Genomic DNA, 17,350 nt, shown 5'->3' with positions numbered 1-17,350 from the left:
ATATAAAAAGAATAAACACAAATAAGGCCATATATTAAAAGCCCATAGCTAACATCATACTCAGTGGTGAAAAACGGAAAGCTTTTCCTCTAAGATCAGGATCAAAACAAGGATGCCCACTCTTACCACATCTATTCAAGATAGTACTAGAAGTCCTTGCCAGAGCAATAGGCAAGAAAAAGAAACAAAAGGCATCTAAATCAAAAAGGAAGAAGTAAAACTATCTCTGTTCACAGAAGACATATGATCTTATATGTAGATAACTTAAAGATGTCACCAAAAAACTATTAGAACTAATATAAGAATTCAGCAAAGCTGCAGGATACAAAGTCAACATAGAAAATCAGTTGCATTTTTATATACTAATAATGAATTATCTGAAGAGAAAATTAAGAAAACAATCTCATTTACAATAGTATCAAAAAGAATTAAAAAAAAGAATACTTAGGAAAAAACTTAACTAAGGAGGTGAAAGGCTTGTACACTGCTGAAAGAAATTAAAGACATACATAAATGGAAAGACATCCTGTGTTCATAGATTAAAAGACTTAATATTGTTAAAAAGTCCATACAAGTCCATACTATCCAAAGTGTTCTATAGATTCAATGTAATCCTTATCAAAATTCCAATGGCATTTTTTTGCTGAAAAAAACAATCCTAAAATTCATATGAAACTACAAAGAACTCCAAATAGCCAAAACAATCCTGAGAAAGAACAACAAAACTAGAGGCCTTGCACTTCCTGATTTCAAAACATATTACAAAGCTAAAGTAATCAAAACAGTAACGTACTGGCACAAGGACAGACATACAGAGCCCCCCAAATAAACCCAGACATATGGTCAAAAGGTCTTTGACAAAGATGCCAAGACTACACAATGGGAAAAGGAAAGTATTTCAACAAGTGGTGTTGGGAAAATCAGATATCCATATGCAAAAGCATAAAATTAGAGTTTTACCTTATGCCATATGCAAAAAGCAACTCAGTGGATTAAAGACTTAAACATAAGACCCAAAACAGTACAACTCCTAAAAGAAAACATAGAGAAAAAGCTTCTTGACATTGGCCTTGGCAACGATTTCTTTTTCTTTTTTTAATTGAAGCATAGTTGATTTACAATGTTGTGTTAGTTTCAGGTGTACAGCATAGTGATTCAGTATTTTTACAGATTCTATTCCATTACAGGTTATTACAAGATAATGGGTATAATTCCCTGTGCTATACAATATTATCCTGTTGCTTATCTATTTTATATATAGTACTTTGTATCTGTTAATCCCATACCCTTAATTTGTCAATGACTTCTTGAATATGACATCAAAGCAAAAATAGAAACATAGGATTACATCAAACTAAAAGACTTCTGCAAAGCAAACAATTGACAAAGCGAACAGGTGACTTCCAGAAAATTTTTGCAAACTATATACCTGATAAAGGGTTAATATTCAAAATATATAAGGAATTCCTACAACTCAATAGTCAATTAACTAATTAATCAGCCTGATTAAAAAAGCAAATACTAGGGACTTCCCTGGTGGCGCAGTGGTTAAGAATCTGCCTGCCAATGCAGGGGACACAGGTTCGAGCCCTGGTCCAGGAAGATCCCACGTGCTGCGGAGCAACTAAGCCCATGCGCCACAACTACTGAGACTGCGCTCTAGAGTCTGCAAGCCACAACTACGGAGCCCACGTGCCACAACTACTGAAGTCCGCCCGCTTAGAGCCTGTGCTCTGCTACAAGAGAAGCCACCGCAATGAGGAGCCTGCGCACCACAATGAAGAGTAGGCCCCGCTCGCCGCAACGAGAGAAAGCCCACGTGCAGCAACAAAAACCCAACACAGCCAAAAATAAATAAATAAAATGTTTTAAAAAGTAGCAAATACCTGAATAGACATTTCTCCAAAGAAGACATACAAATACCCAACAGGCATATGAAAAGATGTTCAACGTCACTAATCATCAGGGAAATGGAAATCAAAGCCATAATGAGAAATCACCTCATGCCTATTAGGATAGCCAGTATCAAACAAGCAAGCAAGCAAGCAAGCAAGCAAGCAGAAAAAAAACTCCAGAAAATAAGAAGTGCTGGAGAGGATGGGGAAAACTGGAACCCTGTGCACTTGGGTGAGAATATATCAACAAAATGGTGTGGCGACTATGGAAAACAATATGGAGGTTTCTCAAAAACTTAAAAACAGAATTATCATATGACGCAGTAATCCCACTCGGTATTTATCCAAAAGAGCTGAAATCAGGATCTTGAAGAGATATCCGCACTCTCATGTTCACTGCAGCCAAGGCCATGTTCACTTTAGCCAAGAGGTAGAAACAACCTAAATGTCCATCAATGGATGAATAGATAAACAAAATGTGCTATATTCTATTTACAACAGCCAGGAAATGGAAGCAACCTAAATGTCCATCAACACAGGAATGGATAAAGAAGGTGTGGTACATACTACTCATGGAATATTACTCAGCCATAAAAAAGGAATGAAATAATGCCATTTGCAGCAACATGGATGGACCTAGGGATTGTCACACTGAGTGAAGTAAGTCAAAGAAAATATCATATGATATCACTTATATGTAGAATCTTAAAAAATGGTACAAATGAACTTATTTACAAAATAGAAATAAAGTCACAGATGTAGAAAACAAACTTATGGTTACCAGGGGAATGGGGGGGGATAAACTGGGAGATTAGGATTGAGATATAGATACTACTATATATAAAATAGATAACTAAAAAGGACCTACTCTACAGCACTGGGAACTCTACTCAATATTCTGTAATGACCTATATGGGGAAAGAATCTAAAAAAGAGTGGATATATGTATATGTATAACTGATTCACTTTGCTGTACAGCAGAAACTAACACAACATCATAAAGTCAACTATACTCCAATAAAAATTAAAAACACAAAGCAAAAACAAACCAAAAAACGTGCTATATACATACAGTGGAATATTACTCAGCCTTAAAAAAGAAGGAATCCTGTCATATGTTGCAACATGGATGAACCCTGAGGACATTATGCTAAGCAAAATAAGGCAGTCACAGAAGGACAAGTCCTGCATGATCCCACTTATATGACGTATCAAAAGGTGTCAAACTCTTAGAAGCGGAAAGTAGAATGGTGGTTGCCAGGGACTGGGGGGAGGACGAAATGAGGAGTTGCTGTTCAACAGGTATAAAGTTTCAGTGATAAGATTAAGAAGTTCTAGAGATCTGCTGTACGGAATGTGCATATAGTTGACACTACTGTACTGTACACTTAACAATTTGTTAAGGAGGTGTATTTCCTGTTACATGTTTTTTACCACACAAAAAAAGAGCAGCTATGAATGGAGACCGAAATAAATTAATTTGCAAGAGACACATATGACTTGAATAAATGAATAAAAATGTTTGATTTAAAAAAGAGAATGAATGCAGCACACACCCCACACCTGAGTGCATATGTGTACCAAGCTCATGTGACAGAAGACCCTCCCATACATCATCAGTGTATGTCTCAAACCAACTCTGAATTCCTGTCTTTCTCTCATTCCCTCACATTCAATTGGATAAATCCTATCAATTTTACCTATTAAACATTTCTTGAACCTATTTCCTCTCTTCAATCTGCACTATCACTGTCCTACTTGAAACCACACTGTCTGTATCTCTCGCCTGGACTTCTGTAAAACCCTTTTAACTGCTTTTTCTCTGCCACCAGTTTCACTGACCCTTACCCAGCTCCTCATAAACAATTTACATTGCTAGAATGATCTTTCCAAAATGTAAATTTGACCATATCCCTCTTTCTACTTAAAACCTTTTAGTAGTTGCCTCTTGGTCTACCCCCATAATTCCTGAATCATGGTCCCTGCCCACTAGGGTACTGAAGGATTCACTTCATGGGTCGTAAGCAGATCCAATTCTCTATCATGATGAAGTTCTTCTGCTGGCCAAGTAAGAACAAGTGATGCAGGCTGGCCCCACAAAAGCTTTACTGAAGGAGCTATAATCAAAGTTAGTTGAAGGCCACTTTTTAGAGAACTGATTCCAAACTCAAGGAATCTGCCTTATCTCTTGCCACTTCACAACATGTGCCCAGTGCTCTAGCCTGAGTGAATGAACTCCTTGCCATTCCTTGAAGATTCCTTTTACAGTCTATTCTGTCTAGCAGGAATAAAAGATGTTTGGGTTTCCACCCCTTCTCAACATAGCTAATTCTTCCTTTTCCTTGAAGACTCAGTTCAAACTTTATCTTCTCCAGGAAGCCTTTCCTGAGTGTCTTCAGTCCTCAACCATGGCTCTGGTCCAAACAGAAAAGAAGCCCCTTCTTTCTGTACTCCCTGGGCAACCTCTGTTATCACCCACTGTATTATGATGTCCGTTTACGTATCTGTCTTTCCCACTACACTGAATTTACAGTACAGGGGGCCTGGTACAGAGTAAGTAATACTGAGTAAATGTTTGTGGGACTGAATGGGTATTACCTTCCCTACTTTACAAACAGGCAATCAAGGAACTTTCTGCTGAAATATCTTTAGTGACACTGAACAGCAAAGTAGTCTTGCTGATTTCTGCCAGACTAAGTAACTACAACCTTAAGTGACTGACATAAAAAGTCCTCTGGGAAATTCCCTGGTGGTCCAGTGGTTAGGACTCTGTGCTCTCACTGCAGAGGGCCTGGGTTCAATTCCTGGTCAGGGAACTAAGATCCCATAAGCCGCATGGCGGGGCCAAAAAAAAAAAAAAAAAAATCCTCTGGATGCTTTAGAACCAGAATTGGATTCATCTTCTGTAAAAATCCTTAGGAAGAGTTGAGGCATCACAAGTGGAGCTTTAACCATTATCTTATATATTTAAGATTTTCAAAGCACTTTCATATCCAGGCTCTAAAGCAGTTTTACAGGAATGAAAGTAAAGATGGCTCCCCCTAGCAGCAGATAAGAGGGTCAAGGTGAGCAGCTACAGGAGCATCTGGAGGCCTGAGCTTTCAGGGTAGATCACAAAGAGTAAGACCTAGAACTCACCTGGACGGGCCCAATGCTCTTATTCCGGCCTCCAGGCATGCCATCTTCTCTGATTGCTGGAAGGAAACATAAGTTAAGACAGTAAGAAGCATGCCCACAGAAGTCTAGGCACAAAAAGAGAACTTATTTGGCCAAAAGCATAAGGTAGTAATTGGTGAAGCTAAGATTAAAACACCGATCTTTCTGGACCCAAAGCACATATTCTTTCCATCATTCCAGGCTAGCTCATAGGCAGCAGATACTTTTGGGTCCCCAAGGCACTGTATACACACTACACACACTGTATACATTCAATATGCTCAACAAAGATGACAGCATTATTAACAGTCCTACAGTTAAATATCCCACCAAGATCATGCATTTGAAGGCCTTGATAAATTCAACGGGGCGGGGGGCGGGGAGATAAAAAGAATACTCCCATTTTAAAATAAAATATTTTTTATTTCTAGTTTAGGTTTGAGACTAATTTGCAGGATGAGGAAAACAGGTTTTTTTTTTGTTGTTGTTTTTTAATTACTCAGAACTTTGACCTCACTGGCTCTTTTCTACAATGGCAGTCAGTAGAGTTCCCTTGCAGTTGATTTCCCACTCATGTAATTCAACAAAAAGCAGCTATTTAGCATTTCCTAACTATAAAAAGCAGACTTTAAATAGTACCAGCCTCATTAAGAATAACCACTACTAACACTGTTACCATCATTGTTTACAAAGCACTTAATACAGGGGCACAGACAAGGAACCCCTGATTCGCAATTACAGAAGGGTTCTGGTGTCTGGCAAAGCTTTCTGGAAAACATAACTTCTGAACCGGGTCTTAAAGGATAAATATGATTTATGCAGACAGGAAGAGGGTGCTCCAGGTTGAGTGGACAGTATACAGAAAAGCTTCAAGTTGAAAGTAAGCATGGAGTGTTCTTTCTGGGAATTTCCAAGTGATTCAGTCTGGCTGAAGCATGTGTGTGTGTGTGTGTGTGTGTGTGTGTGAGAGAGAGAGAGAGAGAGAGAGAGAGAGAGAGAGAGGGAGGGAGGGAGGGAGGGAGCGAGGGAGAGAGGGGTGGGGGGAGAGAGAGAGAGAGGCGGGGGGGGGAGAGAAGGGGGGAGGGAGAAAGAGAGAGAGGGAGACAGAGGAAGAGGGAGACAGAGGGAGAGAAGAGTAGCAAGAGATAAGGCTGAAGAGGCCAACTGGGGCCAGATCATAGAGAGCCTTGGACGCCAGGCTAAGAGTATGGACTTCAGCAGAGGAGCCTGAGGATAAGATGGAATGCAGGGGAGGATGTGGTCATGTTGGCATATTTGAAAAATCTTTGTGATGGCAACTGTGGAAGGTGGCTTGGAGAGGGTAATATTAACAGAGAAGTAATGGCATCATGTGAGAGCAAGCTTTGCTGTAATACACCTGGCTCCAAAAAAATTAACATGAACAATCTGTAAAGTCCTTAGGGCGGGGCTGGTTGCCTCAAAAGCTAAGGGCTCCAAGTCTAACAGTTACCTGTGGTAACTGAAAGGCTGACAGGAAGCTCATTTTCCTTAAAGCAGCCATTATTCTTAGTCTTAGAAGATTACACACTCAGAATTAGACAAGCTTGAGTCTAAATCCAGTTTCTGCCAGGTCTGTGTAATTACAGACAAGTTTTTTTCATCTCTCTGAACTTCAGTTTACTTAAGAATAAAGAGGGCTATTGGAACCTGTCTTATGGGGTATTGTGAAGATAATATATAATTTAGCGAAAGCACCAAGCATAGGGCCTGGCATATGAAGTAGGAGGTAACAGTCTGCTTTACAAGGCTGCTGTGAATTTGGGTCAAGAAACATAGACAGCTAGATATATATTATCTAGATGCATGCTGGTTGTTGTCTAGAAGCTCTCTTTCAACCTTACTTCAAGTTCTAAACATCCTTAAAATTCCTCCTCTGCTGTTCCAGGGTCAATGACAGTCTTCAGATACTCATATTTCCAATACTGGTATCTCACACGTCTTTGCTTCAGCTCACAGGTACACAACAAACGTCTGTCACTGGCAGATAGAACACTGAACATTTCTCACTTGATACTTAACTCTCAGTGTCTTGGAGGTGAGGAAGGAACTCAACTTGCTTTCCTTTTTGTTTTAAAGGGCCACAAATCTTAAAGATTTACATCTTGCCAATTTCACCTTCTGATATTTAAAAGCTTGTGTTGTCCCTCAACCTCACCTGGAGTAAGAAACTCCTATACGTGTGAGATAGTATCATGGGTAAAATTAACCCATGAGGATAGTATTAGTATTATCACTCCCACTGAACAGATGACTCTAATGCTCAGAAAAATGAAGTATTTTGCTTATGGTGATAGAAACTAAATATCAGAATCCGACTATCAGATTAAGACCAACCTTCTTTCCACCACTACAATTTCCTGAAGTGTGTGTGCATACCATTGGAGAAACATAATTTTAGGTGGTGCTTAAACTCTTAATTATACATTTATCCTAATGTGCATTAAAAATACTGATTTTCCATTCACTGAAGTGATAAAAATTCCGTTTGAAAATTAACTTCGATTTTTTCAAAAAGATAATTTAAAGAAGAACATAAACAACTGGTTTAATCAGAGATGGTAACATCCGTTAAGACAGCATGATACTGCCTGAGGTGTGGGCAGCAATACCACATGTCACAGTGCCTCTGTTAAGAATCTGGATCATATTTTAAAACTTATATTCAGATACATGAGATTGCATTTGATCCTCACAACAACCTTAAAAAGTATACACATTATTATTATCCTATGCAGTTTAGACATGAGGAAACGAAAGCTCAAAGAGGAAAAGCAACTTGCTCAAGGTTATTCAGTGAAGAACTGACAGAGCTGGGATTTCAATTTAGGTCTTCTGATTCTAAAGTTGTGCTTGTTCCTTGATGCTACACTGAGCTAAGAGCAAGTTTTTCAGCAGGGCTGAGAGTCTTCTGGTAGTGAAGTTATTAAAACAAAACAACAGAACAAAGGGCTTCTGGGTATAGGATCACAGGAACTGTTCTGTTGCACCTCTCGTCTAAGCCTAAGAGAATGGCACCAGCTGTGGTTCTTCTATCTACTCAGAAGAAGCACAAATACTTTTTCTGCTCTAGAACTCATGTACCTAATATTCCTCACTTGCTTAGGCCTGGGTAGCCAACCAAACCCAGAAACCAGAAAGGTAGAAAGACACAAAGCTAACTACCATCAAAGCGCTGTTCAAAATCCACTGGTGCTTCCCTGTGGTCTATGGGCTAATTAAATACAAGCTCCCTAGCTTGGCATTCAAGATCCTCTGTGATCTGGTTCTTATGGAACTCTCCATCCTCATCTTTAGCCAAAAATGTTACACTGTACCTACAGAGAACTACTTGTTAGTTCTTGAAAATGCCATGCTGTTTTACAACACAGTTTTGCCTCTGCACGTGTTGCTGCCTCTACTGAGAAAGAAACTTCACAGTGGAAAAGTCTAACACCACCACGTTACCCAAGTGACACCACCTTAACTAAGTGACTCAAGTTAAAATGACCAATAATGGGACAAACTTATACCATGTGCTCTAGATAGGATGCACTAAAAGGACACAACATTGGTTTTGTGGCATTCTTGCCAAAACTGCATAACCGCAACCTAACTGTGAGGAAAGTGACAAACCCAAATTGAGGGACGGTCTACAAAATAAATGATTTGTTTTCTTAAAAATTGACAATGTTATTAAAGACAAGAAAAGAATGAGGAACTACTTCAGATAAAAGGAGATTAAAGAGACCTAAGAACTAAATATAATGTGTGATTTTGGATTGGCTCCTAGATTAGAAAATAGAAATTGCTACAAAGGACATTGGGATAACAAGTGAAATTTAAATATGGTCTGCAATTAGTTAATAGTATTATGTTATGTTATATTTCCTGATTTTGATAATAGCGCTGTGGTTATGTTAAAAGGAAAGGGGAATGAAATCTGTAACTTACTCCCAAATAGTTAAGAACACACACACGGAAGAAGAGAGAGGGAGAGAAGGGGGAGTCATTTTTACAAAGCTCTTTAAGTTTGTAAGGAGCTTGAACTTCTATTCCTTCAAGATTCTGCTCAAATATTATCTCTCCTTGAGATTTCTCGGTGCTCCATTTTTATCCTGGTAAAGTGATACGGCAATGCCACAGGATCAGTCTCAACAATGTCATTCTACAAACACCAACCTCCTCCAAGCTTTCCTTAACCTTTTCACTTTTGAACTAGTTATCTAGCAAGTTACGAGACAACAAAGTTATGGGAATTTTAAGTATTTTCACATAATTACTTAACTGATATGAATTCCCCACGTGGCTCAGTGTAGCTTCCTCTTGCCTCTGATGATTTTAACAATATTTCCCCCATCCCACTTCCTACCCCGCCCGCCCCCCCCAACCACAGTCAATTCATCAAACCAGGAAGCATCCTACACTAATTGGGACACAAGAGAAAAGTAGGACTTGGTCACGGCCCGTGAGAGGATCACTGTCTAATAATGGGGGCAGCGGGGGAAACAGACAACTACACAGACAAAGAGCACAAGGTGATCAGCGCTATGCAGAGAGCAAAAAAGGGTGATGGAAGCACAAAAGGGTTATGTGGTGGGGGGTGGTGTCAGAGAAGACGTCTTAGAGGATGTTACAAATAAAAGCTGAGTCTAGAAAGAAAAGTATATATAGTCAGGTGAAGAAGAGGGGATAGAACATTCCAGGAAGATGAAACCAAATGTGCAAAGCCCCCAAAACATGAAATATCCCTGAGTTCTTGGAGAACTGGATTATGTGGGAAGAGCAGCAGAGGGAGAGGGAAGGGATGCCAGAGGCCTTGAGAATCATGCTGAGGAGCCCGACTTTACCTAAAGACTGCAAGATGTGTGAGGAGGATGTGTTTCGGGGGTATCGGTGTAGTAGTGGGGATGGACAGAAACGGCCCAGCCTCTACTCACCACCCTTATTTAAATCTCCCTCATTGCTTTGCTAATTAATTTCCTGACCAGCCAAGTTCAAGGTCTGAAAAGATATCTATGTCCAGAGATGGGGGGCATAGGCTGACTGTAGGCTCACACATGACAGCTGTTTTTTGTGTTTTTTTTGCGGTACGCAGGCCTCTCACTGTTGTGACCTCTCCCGTTGCAGAGCACAGGCTCCGGACGCGCAGGCTCAGCGGCCATGGCTCACGGGCCCAGCCGCTCCGCGGCATGTGGGATCTTCCCGGACCGGGGCATGAACCCGTGGTCCCCTGCATCGGCAGGCGGACTCTCAACCACTGCGCCACCAGGGAAGCCCGACAGCTGTATTTTTTAACAGTTAATTTTTAAAATTCTGAGGTTAAGTTTAGATTTATAGAACAATTGCAAAAACAGTTCAGAGAATTCCCGTATACTCTACATCCAGCTTCCCCTTCTGTTAACTAAGCTTACACAGCCATAGATCATTCATCAAAACTAGAAAATTAACTTTGGTAGAACACTATTCACCAAAGACTTTATTCATATTTTCCCAGTTCTATTAATGTCCTTTTTCTGTTCCAGAATCCAATCCAGGATCTCACAATGCATGTAGCTGTTACGTTTCCATAGTCTCCTCCAATCTGTGACAGTTGCTTAGTCTTTCCTTATCTTTTGTGACCTTGACACTTATGGAGAGTATTTTGTAGAATGCCAGTTATTTTGAAGAATATTGCTCAATTTGGGCTTGTATGTATTCTCATGATGAGACTGGGGATAAATCTCTCCATCCCTGTGTGTGTATATGTATATGTGTGCCCTTCTTAGTGATCATATCAGGGGGTACATGATGTCAATGTAAACACACTGATGTTACTCTTGATCCTTTGGCTAAAGTGATATCTGTCAGAATTCTCTACTGAAATGTACTATCTTTCTCTTTGTAATTACTAAATATTCTGAGACTATTCTAAATATTCTGTTTCTGTTTAAACCCATGCTCTCTTATTTTAGCATCCATCAGTGGATCTTGCCTATAACAACTACTATGGTGTTCTAATGGTGATTTTCTATTTCCCTCATTTTTTCTACACTTACTAGAATTCCTCTGTAAGGAAGAATCATCATTCCTCTATTTATTCAGTTCATTTTATCGGTATGAACTCATGGATATTTTATTCTTTGGGTTATAAACTAATATATATATTATTCTTTGGGTGAAAAACTAATATAAACTAACATATATCTAAATATCTGTATCTATAGCACCTTCTAACTTTCCAGCACCACAAGATGCTCCAGACTCATCTTATATATTCCCTGCCTCAGCCCTAAAATCAACCAGTTCTCCAAGGACTCCTGATTCCTTTTATTGATATTTAGAAACCAAGATATGGACACTAGGTGTGCTTGTTACTATTGGGGGTGTCACTGCTTCTAGCCCTTCTCAATGGCTGAGCTAGGAAATATATGTATGTATACCAACTCATCTATCTACACACACATCTATATTTTTTTAATCTATCTAAACATGAGTCCATATTACAATAACCTCTGACTCCAATCTAGCACCAGAGGTTTCATTCTAGCCTTCCCCTTTCCTGATTTATAACTTCTTTCCCTGATGTGAGAAACCTAACTCTCATTATCAACAGTATTATTTCCTTATTTGTTCAACCCTAGTATACAAACAAAGTAGTGAAAGAATTCCTAAACCGTAACTTTGAGAGAATCAAATTTATAAACCAGAGTGCTGTTTGTATACAGTTCTTTTTGTCTTCAGTTTTAACAGTATACAGTCAAAACACTATTTTCCAGCTCTTCTTCCTCGTTCCCTTCAGTGTGGCTATGTGATTTATTTGTAATATTAGACTCATTTGCTATATGCTACAGTCTCTCTCCACCCCACCCCCACCATACTGGTTGCTTTAAAAAAATTTATATACAGTGAAATTCACTTCTTTTGTGGTGCTCAGTTCTATAGCTTTCGACAGATGCATAAAATTATGTGTCAAACACCATAGTTCCATCACCCCAAAAATACTCCAGTGGCAACTGCAATTTTAATTCTGCTTTCTCAGCACCAACCAGGAGGTGGCAGGGTTTCTCTCTGAGACGCAGCCTTCACCATGCAACTGAGCCTGTCTGCTCTGCATGCAAATGGGCCTAGGAAGGCAGCTCTACATCCCTCACACCTCAATGTGTCATCTTCTCCTGGCTATGGTTAGAGGGGTTATGTTGGGTAAGCTTCTTCCTCCCTGGAAGAGGCAAGTTTGGCTGAAAGCCTCAGAATCTCACACTCTTGACTGAATAAGCAGGACGATTCATCAGAGAGAGTAGTCAAGAAAGGAACTCATAAATATGCTTTGATAAAATACTCTCAGTGAAGGCAACAAAGGAAGATGAGAAAACTGGAGACCAAAACCAAGTCAGATGACCAGACTCTCTCTTCAAGACATTACTTGGTGGCTTGTAAGGATTTCTGCAGGAGTAAACTGATAGTGGGGATGGGAGAGGATTTCTAGGTAGCGGAAGGGACCTAGCACAGGCAGGACAGTGCAAGGCATGCTTGAGGTACAGTAAATTCTGGACAAATGAGGTTAGAAACATAGACAGGGGACAAAGATGGTAACAGTTTAAATGCCCTATTAAATGTTTTTATCATTCAGTAAATATAGCACATTCCAACACGCAACTAGTTATCCCATACGGTAGACATGTGAAGCAGTGTGTTGTCCATGTGGTTAGGTACAAGTTTTGCTTGATTAATAACAAATTACATTTTAAAAATTATTAACTGTCAATACAACAACCACTAATCCAACTACTTGTAAGTCATTTTACCTCCCTAAGCTGCCTCTGTAAACTGAGGATAATAGTTAACAATAGGGTTGTTGTGTGTATTTAATGAGATAATGCATAGAAAGTATACAAGACTTTTTGGTACACACGATGCTCAGTAAATATTAGTATTGTAAGTAAATTATAAATGACCTGTATTTACCTAAATGCCCTAAATGCCCTTCTATATCTCTCTTAACTCTCTTCATAATAGGCAAGTTTTCAAAAAATTCTTATTATCCCATACACAATTTAAAAAACCAGTCTGGGGGCTTCCCTGGTGGCACAGTGGTTAAGAATCTGCCTGCCAATGCAGGGGACACAGGTTCGAGCCCTGGTCTGGGAAGATCCCACATGCCGCGGAGCAACCAAGCCCGTGCACCACAACTACTGACCCCGCATGCCTAGAGCCCATGCTCCACAACAAGAGAAGCCACCGCAATGAGAAGCCTGTGCACTGCAACGAAGAGTAGCCTTTGCTCGCCGCAACTAGAGAAAGCCCGCGCGCAGCAACGAAGATCCAACGCAGCCCAAAATAAAAATAAATAAAAAATAAATAACTTTATTTAAAAAAAAAAACAAAAACCAGTCTGAAGTGTCTGCTACAAAACCAATTTGAACAATTCATTAAATCTGACTAATCCCCACCCCATACTACTACTATGAGTTCTTAATACCTTGCTAGGTATTTTATATACATAGTCATATTTAATCCTCTACAGAGCTCTGAAAGTTAAGTATTATCATACCATTTTAAAGGTAAGATTTAGCATCAGAGACATAAAGCAAACTGCCCAAGGTCACAGAGCTAGTCTGTCACCAACCTCTGCCCTCCTGAGCCTCTATTCTTTTACTGAACTACACTGCACCGCTCTCCACCCTCCATAAGAATACTCCTAAAGTTCTGACATTGGCCCTCTTTCTCTTCTGTATCCAAGTTCTCTCTTTGGGTGGTTTCTACCCACTAACAAAACTTTACCACCTCTATGCCAATAGCTCCACAAACTCCTACTTGTAAGTAGGACTTTTCACCTCAGTTTCAATCCAACTTCCTTAGTGGACATCTATGTGTGTGTCCTTCTCAGGTACTTCAAATTCAGCACCTACCAAGGCCAACATTTTGCCCCATTCTTTTATTAATTAATTTACTATTTATTATTACAATTATTATTATTTTTGCAGTACGCGGGCCTCTCACTGCTGTGGCCTCTCCCGTTGTGGAGCACAGTCTCCGGACGCACAGGCTCAGCGGCCATGGCTCACAGGCACAGCCGCTCCGCGGCATGTAGGATCTTCCCAGCCCGGGGCACGAACCCGTGTCCCCTACATCGGCAGGCGGACTCTCAACCACTGTGCCACCAGGGAAGCCCCAATTAATTTAATATTAATTCGAATTATCAGCTTCAACCTCTGGTACTGCCCAATACTCAGTATGTCACCAACTCCTATCAGGTGAGCTTCTCCTGAATCTCCCCATCTGTGCCATTACTTTCCCCGCCTCTCCTTCAGATCCTTCATACCTTTCTTGTGGACTCTTCTAAATACTTTCTAGGTGTTTTTTCTGCTTCCCCCACCCCAATCCATTCTTCAGAGCTGCCCTCTGGATTAACCCCCTTAGAATATTGGTTTATTCATGTCATCTTAGGCTAATGGCTCTTGGAAAACTTCCCAATAAATCCCAAATTCTTCACCAACCTGGATGCAGATTTCTGGGTATGCCCAACCTGAGTATGCCATGCTTGTACCAAACAAAATGATAACACATTCAGGGGACCTACTGCCTTCCTGCCGTTTCATATAAAATTCCTGCTTCCTTTCATCATGCTCTGAGAAAAGAACTAGTGGAGTCTATTAATCCTAGTTAGTGCCTGATTGTTAATTGGCGTCTTGTCACATGGACCCTGTGCATTCATTCGCACAGGATCCTTAACATCTCACCAGTCCTTTCTCCCACCTAATCTGGGAGATCCCTGTAGGCAGATTCATTTTGGGGTTATGAGTACACAGTACAAGTGCAGGCTTGGGAAATGAATAACTCCAAGGCTTAATGGCTGACACTAAAGATAAAGTGATGGGTGAAGCGTGGGTAGCAGAGCCGCAAGCACCACTCACCTTTCCGGTTCATCCCCATCTGGAGGCATTTGAGCAGGCGGCAGTACTGGCACCTGTTCCTCTGCTTCCGAGACATGACACAGTTCTTGTCACGACTGCACCGATATACCCGCTTGTTGCAAATGCTCCGCTTGAAAAACCCTTTGCAACCCTCACAGGAGATGATTCCATAGTGCAAGCCTGTGGCGCGGTCCCCACAAATGAGACAGGTTCGTTGTTCAGCCCGATCATCTGGAACAGAAACTGAACATATGCAAGTTAGAACACAGTGGAAATAATGGCTTTAAGCCTGCAGATCTAAAATTAGCAACCCTGGATAGACCCAGAACATTATCCTCTCCAGGCTAACTGGCAAAGAGGTGGCATCTTTAAAGCCCTTGTTGTAGGAGCAGACTCCTGCATCTACCTGTAGATACCGCAAACATAGCCTAACTAAAAAAAGAACTCACATTCCTTCCTCTGAGTTTCATCATCACTTGGACCAGTAACCAAGTCAGAAACCTGGAAGGTATCTTTGACTCCTCTTTCTCCCTTACCTTCTTTAGCAACAGCCCATCACTTCTACCCTGTAGGAACGTGGTAAGGATTACTTATCATGTATGTAAGTGCCCAGCATATGGTATACACCCAATAAATGATAGTTATAATTAATAACAAGTGAAGAAGCTTCCATGCCCAGCTAAGCCATCCACACATCCAACAGATATATACTGAGCAACTATTCTCTTCTAGTCACTGTTGTAAGGCATGGATACAGCAACGAATAAAAGACCCTGGTGAAGCTTACATTCCAGCAGAACATCTACTCTGTGTCCAGGCCCTGTACTAGGTATTGGGTATTCAGAAATAAATCATCATAATCCCCATAGTCAAGGAACTCACTGTCTAGCAACAAACAAGTTAGTCAAAGCAGAAATTCAGGCTGGAATATAGCTCTTCACTTCCTCTTCCCTCAAATTCCACTTTGGACCAAGCAACTGCCAAAGAACAGGCATATGACAAAAAAAAGCACCTTGGTGAACTATGTCAGACCTTGGTAGCGGGTCCAAGAAACCTCCAGCAGAGAAAGACAAATATCATATTATATTACTTACATAGAAAACAAACTTCTGGTTGCCAAAGGGGAAAGGGAGGGAGGGATAAACTGGGAATCTGGGATTAACAGATACATACTACTAAGTATAAAATAGATAACAAGGGGCTTCCCTGGTGGCGCAGTGGTTGAGAGTCCGCCTGCCGATGCAGGGGACACGGGTTCGTGCCCCGGTCTGGGAAGATCCCACGTGCCGCGGAGCGGCTGGGCCCGTGAGCCATGGCCGCTGGGCCTGTGCGTCCGGAGCCTGTGCTCCGCAACGGGAGAGGCCACAACAGTGAGAGGCCCACATAACGCAAAAAAAAAAAAAATAGATAACAAGGACCTACTGTGTAGCACAGAGAACTATATTCATTGTCTTGTAATAACCTATAATGGAAAAGAATCTAAATATGTACATAACCAAATCACTCTGCTGTACACCTGAACCCTGTAAATCAACTATATACCTCAATTAAAAAAACAAAAAGGAAAAAAGAAACCTCCTGGAAAGATTCTGATCTGTGCCAAGCACCTAACACATGTTATTGTGCTGAATCATCACAACAAACCTAACTGAGGTACCCTTATTTTACAGCTGAGGAAACTCATGAAGCTCATGAGGTAATATCACTCTTCAACAGTCACCCATCTAGTAAGAAAGGGAGCTAGGGCTGGAACCCCCAAAGTCTATACACCTAACAAACATACTCAGTGGCCACGGCAAGGCAAATCTATCCATTCTACGCAGGTAAGTCAGGCCCTTCCCTTGGGAAACACACACACACACACACACACACACACACACACACACACACACACAGCTAAAAAAAAGCCAAGGTCTCCCTTTGTAAATGAACAAACAGAAAGAAGCAAACTGTCCCAAATGGTGCTCGTCCAGATGTCAGATAGAGATTTCTGCACCTCCGATTCTTATAAAGGACTTGAAGGGTATTTAAAGCATGTTTACATTCATTATCTCACTTGTACCAAGACCAGGGCATGGATTATTTTTATCTTATAGATACGGCAATGAAAATTCGGTGAGCACCAATCGTGTACCATGCAATGTTCAAGAAGTTTTTACTGTCTTATTTATTCATCTCAGTGACTGTGAGAGGTATCTTTATCCCCATATTACAGAATCAAGAATCTTAAGAGTTAAGAAAGGGCCTTAGAAATTGGCTCCAACAGACCTTTACCTGAGGCATGAAATGAACTCCCTCTAGGATATTCCAAGACAAGGGGTTGGAACTCTACTTGCACATATCCAGTGACTCAATAAGGTACTTCATTCCATTCATTCCGTTTTAGATAGTTTTAATGGTTCAAAAGCT

General features: G+C 40.6%; 1 protein-coding gene across 5 annotated transcripts in view; it reads right to left on the bottom strand.

Moving 5' to 3' along the window:
- The window catches only part of NR6A1 (nuclear receptor subfamily 6 group A member 1), a gene marked incomplete at both ends in the record, with an annotated part of 203,555 nt that overhangs the window by 19,874 nt on the left and 166,331 nt on the right, over positions 1 to 17,350 (bottom strand). For 3 of the 5 annotated variants that reach the window (XM_079705923.1, XM_079705924.1, XM_079705925.1), the window contains 2 exons: positions 5,034 to 5,089; positions 14,942 to 15,184. In XM_079705923.1, the coding sequence (XP_079562049.1) occupies positions 5,034 to 5,089; positions 14,942 to 15,184 (299 nt within the window). The remainder of the gene's footprint in view (positions 1 to 5,033; positions 5,090 to 14,941; positions 15,185 to 17,350) is intronic. The other 2 variants (XM_079705926.1, XM_079705927.1) reach the window with 1 other exon arrangement.

The sequence above is a fragment of the Hyperoodon ampullatus genome, assembly GCF_949752795.1.
Source record: "Hyperoodon ampullatus genome assembly, chromosome: 6".
In the NCBI taxonomy this organism is placed as follows: domain Eukaryota; kingdom Metazoa; phylum Chordata; class Mammalia; order Artiodactyla; family Ziphiidae; genus Hyperoodon; species Hyperoodon ampullatus.
This window is presented reverse-complemented; position numbering and strand designations above follow the sequence as displayed.